A 10,138-nucleotide genomic window follows, 5' to 3' on the forward strand; every position below is an offset into this window, starting at 1 on the left:
CATTTCTAATGATCCAATCCATTATCACAGAATGTGTCAAGAATTTTTTTCCATTCTTCATCATTTCTTCCAAAGAAAAAAATATTTTTGCGTTCCCAATACAATTTATTCACTCGCGTTAGAAAACCTTTTTTGGCTGAAATTTTTTGGCTTTCATTCTGTTAATCCCAGTATTTGCTTTTAGCATTTATATGATCACGTTCAGGAATATAGAATAAAAAAAAATGATTTTTTCAGGATATTGTTTACAACCAATCGCCATCTAGGCGCAAATTGGCAATCCACGTGATTTCAACGGCAGAAGGTGGTGCTGGGGATAAAAAGAATATCAATGATAACGGAGAGAGGAACAAGAAACCAGGTGCAACTACTGCTACTAAAATAACGGACGTAATTGCCTTCAAAGCCAGTCAGTCATTGTATCCATTAGTGAAACCTTACAACAATATCCCGATAAAAGGGTCAGTGATGTAAGCTGCAGTAATCCCTGCATTATTTCCATTATTAAATCGATTTGAATCATTTACAATAATGCAAGCAATTATGTGATTATTAAAAAATATTAAAAATTTTAGACATTCGCTACCATTTATTCTGTCATTTCTCATGAACTTTATTTTTCATTTTTTTAAACAACGATGATCGTCGCTTCTGATGATGATTTTTTTACCTGGATTTTACATGGATCATTACTGAAATACATTAGTTATATTTATAATAATAACATTAAAGTTTGATCGACGATTTTCAAAAAATGCAGCAGACTAATCCTCACATGTATTGAGAACATATGGGGATATTCCATGTCAACTCGTGAGGTTTAACCCCTCATGGTTTTTTATTTGTTTGCAAAATCATCCATCCGTTCACCACGTCACTATAACCCTCCCTATTTTTTTATTTTTTCTTTTTAATGAACCGTTTCACCACAATCGAAATTTAACCTTTCTTTTTAGACGTCACTTACAGCCTCCAGTGAGGAGTGATATTATTACACAACAAATTGTAAAGACAAAATGATTAGTTTATAGGTAAAGAATTGAAAAAATACATTAATTTATCAAATAATCAGCATTACAACACTTTTAGAACTAAAAAATCGTTAATGTTCGTCACAAAAGCGTGATTATTGAAGAAAACCCAGTTTGAATTTCCATATTAAAATTTTACTGCTTGAAAAACTGAATTTTCCACTGATTTTGGCACCAACCGCATTATTGGATCTCAAGAGGAGATTTTTTTATTAATTTTTGAAAAAAACAAATATTATACATATATTTCCAATGGAGAATCTTATTATTGTTTACAACTATTCACATGATTTAAACAGTTATATAATAATAGTTGTATATATTATCGTCGCGCATGCCCTCTCTGTACCGTTTATAAAATGGCGTCACAAAACTTTGACAGTTGTTGACACGACCAGCTGACGTTGGAGTTATTATAATTTATTAAAAAATCGCGTGCGCGTTCCCATTTCTCCACGATGGACTGTCCAATTCCTGACTAACTATTACCTTCATCGCCATAATTGTCAAAATCCAACCGAGTTTATTAAACCATTGCTCCAATGATAGTCAAGTCCACGAGAAAACGACAAATATTATGATCAGAGAGTGCAAGAAAGTGTCTATTTCACCACATAAACTCTACATTATAAAAAATGGATGAGAATAACTGTCAACTGGCTGAGGATGTCACTGTCGAGACTTTGGGAATCACTCAAATGTCATCAGCTTCTTCTGGAATTCATTCAAACTCTGGTCAGACCATGAAGCTTTACTATCATCACTTATGGATTTGATATTTAAAAAATAGATAATAATAATGATAATAATAATAAATTGCACGTTTAATAGAGGGGGTAATAGACACAGAGATCTTCCCGGATGCCACAGGTCCTCCCATAGAATGCAAAACATTTCCTGAAACCCCTGAGACTTCACAACCATCTGATTCTGGTAAAATTCATTGAATACTCGATTTTCTATGTGATTCTCCCATAGAACATCATACCATTATCTAAAATCAGTCAATTCCTTAATTTAATATATCAATAAATAATTATATATATTAATTAGCTATTGATTTAGTATCAATTATCAATCGATCTGGTATGATGTTTTTTGGTTAGTCTTACATATCTATTGATGATCCATGTTTAATCGTGGAATAATTCTAGTTTAAGGGCCGGATGGAGTATCTCGGAAAGATAATTTACTCCAAAATTGGGATTCCTAATTACTCCGCCAATTAATTGTTTTTTCCGATAATTGTTAGCTAGCGTTCTAGTCGTTGACAACCGCTAGAACGTTAGCTAACAATTATTGAAAAAAACGATTAATTGCCAGAGTAATTAGGAATCCCAATTTTGGAGTAAATTATCTTTTCCAGACAGTCCATCCGGGCCTTAATTGAGATTGTGTTTTGACAATATCTTGACTTCTGGGATAACCCTTGACGAAATCAAATGCCAAAATGAATAATCGCTAATAATTGAAACAATAATTATTCCAAAAGGAAATATCCGCAATTATCCACTTGTTTTCATGCATTATGTGCGATATTTAGATATCCATGGTTCGACATCTTTATTAGATTCTTCTGTTGCCGTTCCTGACTCTTCATCTTTGGAAACTGCTCTGGAATTGATAAATGATGGAGTTCAAGATACACCAGCCCCCGACCCTGCAATTAGTTCTCCGCAAGAAAATCCGAGGGCAGAAGAAAATGAAGGAGAAAATTTACCTAGAGTCCCAGGAAATTTCGAGGCTAGGGTATCAGCCAAAACTACATTTCGTAGATCGTCTCTTTCTGAAGACAGCAGGCTAGTTAAAATGTCATTGCCAACAAATTCCATAAACCTCATCCAGTCGAATGCCCAGTTCCTCAATAAAAGCCGGAATTTCTTGAATTTCATCACGGAAAAATCGACCAATATCATGGAAAAGGCGTTACTACCTCAACATATCGCTGCTCGATATAACGGGAATGATAGAAAGAAACTGCAAGATTTCGCAGCAACAAAATTTGGATCAATGCAAAATATCGTCACTGAAAAATTACCAGAACCACCAGAGAATAATCCCAAAGCTGAAAGTTTCACTGTCAATGTCAATAAAACTGATCATTCAGAGGAAATCATTGCTGATCCTCCAAATTCAGCAGTAATACGTAATTCCAATCAAGATCTGTCCATCTCATCGTTTCAAGCTGACTCTACGTTGACTGATGATATAATTTCACCAGTAAATGGCTCGAGTAAAAAAGAATCCAGTTTGAGTCAGCCAAATTTGGATCTGATGAAAGAAGAAAAATGGGTTCTAGTGGAAAGGATAAAACAGTTGGAGGAACGAAATAGGAAATTGGAAGAGGAGAATGATCCAATTGCAACTGAGAACAGAGAAAAAACTGTTGAACGTTTGACGACGGAGTTGAGGATGGCCATGATAACTCAGGAAGAGTTGAAGAAAGATTTTGCAGCTGCTAATAAAGAGAGGGAGAGTATGGTGATGAAATATGCAGTTGGGGAGAAACAATTGATTGATACGCAAAGGTAATAATTATTGAGTGTCTAAAATTCAGAATCGAAATAATGATGAGTGTTACTCATGCTGGAGATCGAGAATTATTCCATTTTGAATTTTTAATGTTTTTCTATGTTCATCCAAACATCAATAGATGAATTAAGTATTTAGCAATTAATCGATATCGATTAGTTGGTATTATATTATATTTTTCATTATTATTTGGGATTTGTTGATTGATTTTTTAATTAAATATAGAGGAGACCCGGGTAAAATGGGACAGATGATAAAATGTAACACTTGACTAATAAAAAAATATTGAATTTCCATATCAGGAATTGCACTATCAGAAGCAAAAAATACGCGATTCAAGTTAGATGGCATATTTTTTGAGAATGTTAAAAAGTAAAAAAAGTAAGAAAACAACAGTGTAATTAAAAGTAAAAATTAAATTCGGAAGTAACACTGGGACACTTGTAGACTGTCTCCAGTCTTTTTAATAAAAAAAAAATTACTGGAAATGAGTAAAAAATGATTTTCCGTAAGTGCCCCATTTCGCTTCTCCCCTACTTCTTATAATTATTCATCGGTTAATGAGAGAATTATTATATTATTTATTTTTATTATAGTATTTATGAAAAATCAAGGAATTATAAAGTTGGTACATGGATTTGGCTCAGATTTCTGGAACAATTGTTTACTTTTCGTGTCCATTTTATAAATAATTCGCAAATATTTTTATAGAGCAAGGGATGTAGCTGAGAAGAAGGGGAAGGATTCAACGAGAGAATGTGAATTACTGCAGAGTAAGTTGAAGCAGGCATTGGGAGAACGCACAAGAATATGTGGAATATTGGATACAAAATGTAAAGAGCTCGTGGAATGTCAGAAAGAAGTCGAGAGACTCAAAGAAGATGTTAGCGTAAAAGATGTCAAGTTAAAGTGGTCGCAGACAAAATTGAAAACCGAAATGGAAATGCAGAAAGAGACACAGCAAAAATTGGACAAAGCCGTTGTAAATATCTTGATGTATATATTCGCAGAGAAAATCTTCGAATACAATCAGGACACATTCATTTTATTTATTATATTTCAGGCAAAGATCAATGAAATGATGGAAGAGTGTGAACAAGTGCGTCGTGAATCTCAGGAGACGATACGTCAATTCCAACGATCAGAGGAGAACAAAGCTGTGACTCTTGATCACCAATTGAAAGAGCAACAGGCGCGACTTATCCTTGAACGTCATTTCACCGAGGACAAAGAAATATTACGCTCGCAGTTGCAGAAGGAGGTGGAGTCTTTGAAAAATCGACAGCAAGTTCTCATCGAGGAAAACAATTCATTGAGTCTGAAAATTCAGGATTTGGAAAAAGAGAGATTGATGTACGAGAATAATTTGAGTAATCTGAAGATTGTTGCTGACCAGAGGCAGAAGGAAGTCGTCGACTTGACAGCTAAAATTTCACATTTGGAAACACTGAAACTTCAACTTATTCAGTAAGTTATGAATTCCAAATCATTAACACTCATAAATAATCAATTACTTTGATTTGATACATTGAACTCATAATTGCTGGGTTATTATATATTTTTAACCACTGAATAGAAAATAGTTTTGAAATATGAATAATTAAATAATAATTATATCTTAAATATCAAATTAACGGGATTGAGCCTTCCACAATTAACTCATTAATTTTATCTCACTTAAAAAATAAAAGGATCAATATTTATAACTATTTCCCACTCCCTTAATGTTTGCATGTATTAAATATCTAATTATTTCATAATTCAATCGCTATTTCCGCTTGAAATTTTATTAAAAAAATATATTTACAGTAAAGAACAATGTCTGGCGTCAAATGAATCAGAAGTTGCACGTCTTCGTCTCGTAAATCAAGAACTACAGACCGATATGGACTGCTGCAGACAGAGAGAAGCTCACATGTTAGAATTCACTCAAAAATTGACCGACAAAAATGTGAGACTTCAGTCTGAATTCACATCAATCGAGGCCAGAGCAAATCAATTAGAAAACGAACAGGGACCATTGCGAGAATGTATAACTGAGATGAAAGCTAAAGTGAAGTCATTGCAGGAGAATCTTGCACTCCAAACCAACAAGAGGATCGAAGAGTGTGAGATATTGGCCAAACATCTCGCAGAGCAGACACAATTGGCGCAGAATTTATCCCAAAAGCTGGAAGATAGTCAGGGAGAAAATGTAGTACTTAGGAGAAAGCATCAGGGATCTATCAAAGAAATGACTCGAGAACTACAGCAATGCAGGAAAAAGCTCGAGTCTTATGAAGTGTCTTCACCAACAAAATCCTTGGATCAAACGCCTAGAACCTCTTCTGACACTTCTTTGAATACGGTAGAAAATTCAAACGGAGTTTCATCACCAGAAAATAGCACCAATGGAGAATTCTCATCGCCTTATACAGATCTAGACAAGAACTCGTTGATTGAAAGAATTCTGAAGATGCAGAGGATCAATGTGAGAAGAGCTGAGAAACTCGATTTTTTGGAGGAGCACACCAGAGCTCTCGTTTCTGAGCTTCAGAAGAAAACTAAAATTATCCAGAATTATATTTTACACGAAAACTTTGATGCAATGGGAAATAACGAGCGAGATCGATATAAGGTAAATTATCTGTAGATTGATCCAGTAATTTTTACCATTTTCATTATTAACGAATAATTGTGGGGTTTTACTCATTAATTTTTCTACCTTTGTTAATGCACACAAGAATTTGAAGAGTAAGAGGAATGCTGTAAGTGATATTAAATCATGTTTTATGTCTAGATAAGTTAAAAATATATCAAAGACGGAAATTAGTTGATTAGAAATTTGAATTGAAGATTGAGAAAATAAATCTTCAGAATTGTTTTATCATAATCTTGTGACTTTTGTAACTCTCGATTGACAGATGAATTGTCAAGGCAGTTAGAATTGTTTATTGATCGATAAATTATTATTAATTGAGTTATTGAAAATATTCTAAAAGTAATTGTTTTTTATAAATTTGATTATGTTGATTACCTCTGTATTATACATTTACATTTAGTTAATTAATAATCGTAAAATGAAAATTCTATTTTCTAAATTTGATGCTGATACTTAATTAATTTATTATGATTGTCGTGGATTGATTTGAGGTAACTGAGAAGTCAATCAATTGGGAGATAAAAAAAATTGAATAGTTGAATCGTTAAAACAAATGCTAGATTTATAATAATTTGAAAACTAAATAGATAATTGGATTTTCAGATGCTTTTGTAATAATTCTTATGATAATAATTCGCCTGATTTTTATTGGATTGATTAGGCGGAATTGGCGAGACACGGTGGAATCATGGCATCTGTTTACAATCATCGAGTATCTGATGATAACATGACGCTGGAATTGTCGTTGGAGATCAATCAGAAATTGCAGGCAGTACTGGAGGACGCACTACTGAAAAATATAACTTTGAAAGTCAGTTGGCATCTCACGTCTCGATTTAATTTTCGATTATAAATTTTAATTATTCATTTCTAAACTCGGATTCCAGCTTAGAATTTCTAATAAATTTGTAACAAATGTCCGATGAAAATTCCCTAGCAGCTTTTCCGTCTAACATTTTGTGTGACAGACAAAAAAGTGGGTTATTCCAAAATAATAATAGTAATAATAATAGTAGTGATAATAGTAATTGTTAAATGAGTCACTTCGAGAAAATATCTGTGAGGAAGAAATTTCTTTCATTGTTCATCAAAATTTTATTAAATTATTTTTGATTGATAAAACATTCTACTTTATTCCAGAACATAGATGGACAAAATCATAATTTTATATTAACATTAGTATATTACAATGAACATCAGTAAACAATGAATGAAACAATTAAACAAAACCAATCCAAATAATAATTCACGCAAAAATAAATAATAAATTCAAACCCTAAAGACAAATATTGAAGAAAATAATATTAATTGTTAATTTATGTTCCAGGATAATATCGACACGCTGGGTGAAGAAATAGCTCGATTATCAATAAAAAATCAACAGTTGCAAAAATCATCGAAATAACAGAAGAACAAGACGAAATATCGAGTGCACGAAAAGTATTAAAAGAAAGTAACTTCCAAAGGAAAATATATAGTCTTGAGAAGAAGCTACCGATGCGAAAACGAGACAAAAAGTATTGCAAGAACTATATTATTTGATACATAATTTATTTTTACTTCCCTTTTATTTTTAACTCCCTTTTACTTGATTAAAAAAGCTTTTATATATTATGTACTAATCAATTAGAATCACAGTGAATGTATTATACTTACCTTGTCTATTTTTGGTGCTCTTAATGACTTTTAATTACTTCTAACTTGATTACACTTTTAAATATCCTATGTCGTCTCTGTGTAATTGAAAATTACTGTGTACTCGTTGGCCTCAATGATATGCATATGATCACTGATGTAACCAGTGTATGTATTAGAAAGAAAATATGTATATTATACGTTACGTTGAATTATAAATTCGCCAGCTTCTTAAGGATAATATCAAGAGCGAAATAAATTCCACGTTGAACAGTTGATCGTTTTTTCTTCTCTATTGCACAATTATTTAACTTGGATTTTGTTTTCTTGTGCTTATTTTTTCTCATACGATTTCTACAAATGGGTTACAGACAATCGAGTGATTTTTCATCTTATTATTAATTTTTCATCATTTACATTATACATCAGTACTTAGGACGGTAAAGGCTTTGATAGAAAAATCCAAATGAAAATTTCATACTCTATTTTCGCATTATTTTCTTTGTTCTCCAAGCAAATTATTATTCAAACGGAATGATGAAGAGACCAAGCAAGCTGTATGAGCTCAGTAAAAACTCTATGATCTAAATTCTCTCAAAAACATTTCAAACTGGCACTCGAAGTAAATGCCTACTTAGGTTTTCCACTCTTTGTTTACACATTAAATTTTTTAAACAACATTTACATGAATCGCATTACATCTATGTCTTATTTATAAGTTCCTTTTTCAACTCGACTCAAGAGAAATCTTTTTATTTCCATGCATTGTCGCAATTTAATGAGATATTGTTTTGACTTTTTGGTAATTCATTTTCCTGGTGGTATGCAGTGAGCATTGTATTTAGTTATTGTAAATCCTAGGATTGATCTAATGAAAAATCATTGAATGGAATATATTACCTGCACAATGCACACATATTCTATATACTTAGAGTTTTTTTTTCACTCTCAGGTTAACGGAGAGTATTTTTATTTCACGGTATCAACTCTTCTGAGTCTTGAGTGGAAACAAAAAATTCGTGAAGAGCAATTTGAAGTTTTAAGATTACCTCATAAATTAATAGAAGCGACTACACTACCTTTCCCTTTTTACAAGTACATTGATATCCAAAGATTGTGGGGAAGTAAAATCAGTTCCATTGCACCATGTGAAAACTAAAATTGAAATCTCTGATTTTAGAATGAACAGGCAAAAATCGTTTGTCTACAGATTCCAATTGACACGTAATAGATAAAGCATGTGATAAATATTAAAAAATATTAAATATTAAAAAATAATTCCCATCGAGTTACATCGAAATTCAAAGAAAAAAGTCAATTAAAAGCCTATTCCAAATTTTTTTATATCAAATAAAAAAATAACATGATTGTTGTTAACGGTGTCTAGTCGAGGTCTCAGTCGCCATTTTTTTTAAAAGGTTATAATAATCAATAAAAAATGGTAATTTTTTAAGTGAAAGTTTTTTCGGCGCGTTGGGTGTAGTGGGGGGAAACGCAAATAGAGAAAATGTACGGCGCAGGCTTGAGCATTTTACCGATATCCTATCCACTCTTGTAATTAATTCAATTACAACCTGAGCATTACAAAAAAATCATGCAAATATAGGGAATAAAATGCTGAAGTACATGAAGAGCCAAATGGTCGCACCTCTGATTGTCTCGGGAAGTTTCAATTCTGTCAGTAGATGGCAGATATTTATTTTCTTTCTCACAAGTGGTAGGATGGCTTATCAATTGAATTTATAGATATCCTGAGTTATTGTTTTAGCGAGTGGGACCCACGGTTTGTTGATTACAAAGGGTTAAGGGAAATACTTAATAAACGGTTCCAGCTCTACCTCCGAGCCACAGCCGTTAGAAAATGTGAATTGGGAGGTAACGGGGGTCCCACATTTTGCAAGTAATTGTAATAATTTTGGTTATTTTAGAAATTTCAGGAATGAAAAGTATTTTTCAAGTCATGTGATATATTTTTTGGCGCAAGAAAAAGGAAAATTTCTTTTTTTTAAAAGGTACAGAGAGAATCAGAAATAAAGGCCTTTCGTTGGGTCTCCGTTCTTTGGATCCAAAATGAAAACTCTCTTTAGTTTTAATTAATTGTAGAGGAAATTTCAAAAAAGAAAATTATATCTTCTGCGTACGCTGATGTTAAGAATTAATTTAGGGGGAGGGGGTAATGAACCGAAAATTCATATACAAATTTCTGGCGTTTTGGAGTTTTGTTATTATTGAAAAATAAATTTTCGGAAGAATTTCCAAAAGTTTACCAAAATTTTCGAAAAATTCAATAAAAAAAAAT

The 10,138-nt window shown here is 32.4% G+C and overlaps 2 protein-coding genes across 4 annotated transcripts in view; both read left to right on the forward strand.

Moving 5' to 3' along the window:
* Nucleotides 1-474, forward strand: part of LOC105271955 (insulin-degrading enzyme-like) — a 12,174-nt gene extending 11,700 nt beyond the window's left edge. The window contains exon 3 of the mRNA XM_011313789.1: nt 238-474. Within this exon, the coding sequence (XP_011312091.1) occupies nt 238-474 (237 nt within the window). The remainder of the gene's footprint in view (nt 1-237) is intronic.
* An 18-nt stretch (nt 475-492) lies between these two features.
* Nucleotides 493-9,733, forward strand: LOC105271940 (coiled-coil domain-containing protein 186). Of its 3 annotated transcripts, none has more exons than XM_011313768.1 (9): nt 493-1,766; nt 1,863-1,964; nt 2,575-3,559; nt 4,275-4,545; nt 4,627-5,030; nt 5,373-6,180; nt 6,287-6,310; nt 6,866-7,015; nt 7,532-9,733. In XM_011313768.1, exons 1-9 carry the CDS (start codon nt 1,667-1,669, stop codon nt 7,607-7,609), a joined length of 2,922 nt encoding a protein of 973 aa, XP_011312070.1. In that variant the 5' UTR covers nt 493-1,666; the 3' UTR covers nt 7,610-9,733. The 3 variants fall into 3 exon arrangements, with proteins under 3 accessions (XP_011312070.1, XP_011312072.1, XP_011312071.1); XM_011313770.1 differs by having other exon boundaries at nt 2,602-3,559; XM_011313769.1 differs by lacking the exon at nt 6,287-6,310 and having other exon boundaries at nt 494-1,766.
* Nucleotides 9,734-10,138: the final 405 nt, after the last annotated feature.

The sequence above is a fragment of the Fopius arisanus genome, unplaced genomic scaffold, assembly GCF_000806365.1.
Source record: "Fopius arisanus strain USDA-PBARC FA_bdor unplaced genomic scaffold, ASM80636v1 scaffold00129, whole genome shotgun sequence".
NCBI lineage: Eukaryota > Metazoa > Arthropoda > Insecta > Hymenoptera > Braconidae > Fopius > Fopius arisanus.

Bases quoted from the DNA above. Each gene is read 5' to 3' on its own strand.
- LOC105271940 (XM_011313768.1), top strand. From the start codon at position 1,667: ATGGATGAGAATAACTGTCAACTGGCTGAGGATGTCACTGTCGAGACT. The intron at 1,965-2,574 runs GTAAAATTCATT...TGCGATATTTAG, and splicing joins TTCACAACCATCTGATTCTG to ATATCCATGGTTCGACATCT. The intron at 5,031-5,372 runs GTAAGTTATGAA...ATATATTTACAG, and splicing joins CTGAAACTTCAACTTATTCA to TAAAGAACAATGTCTGGCGT.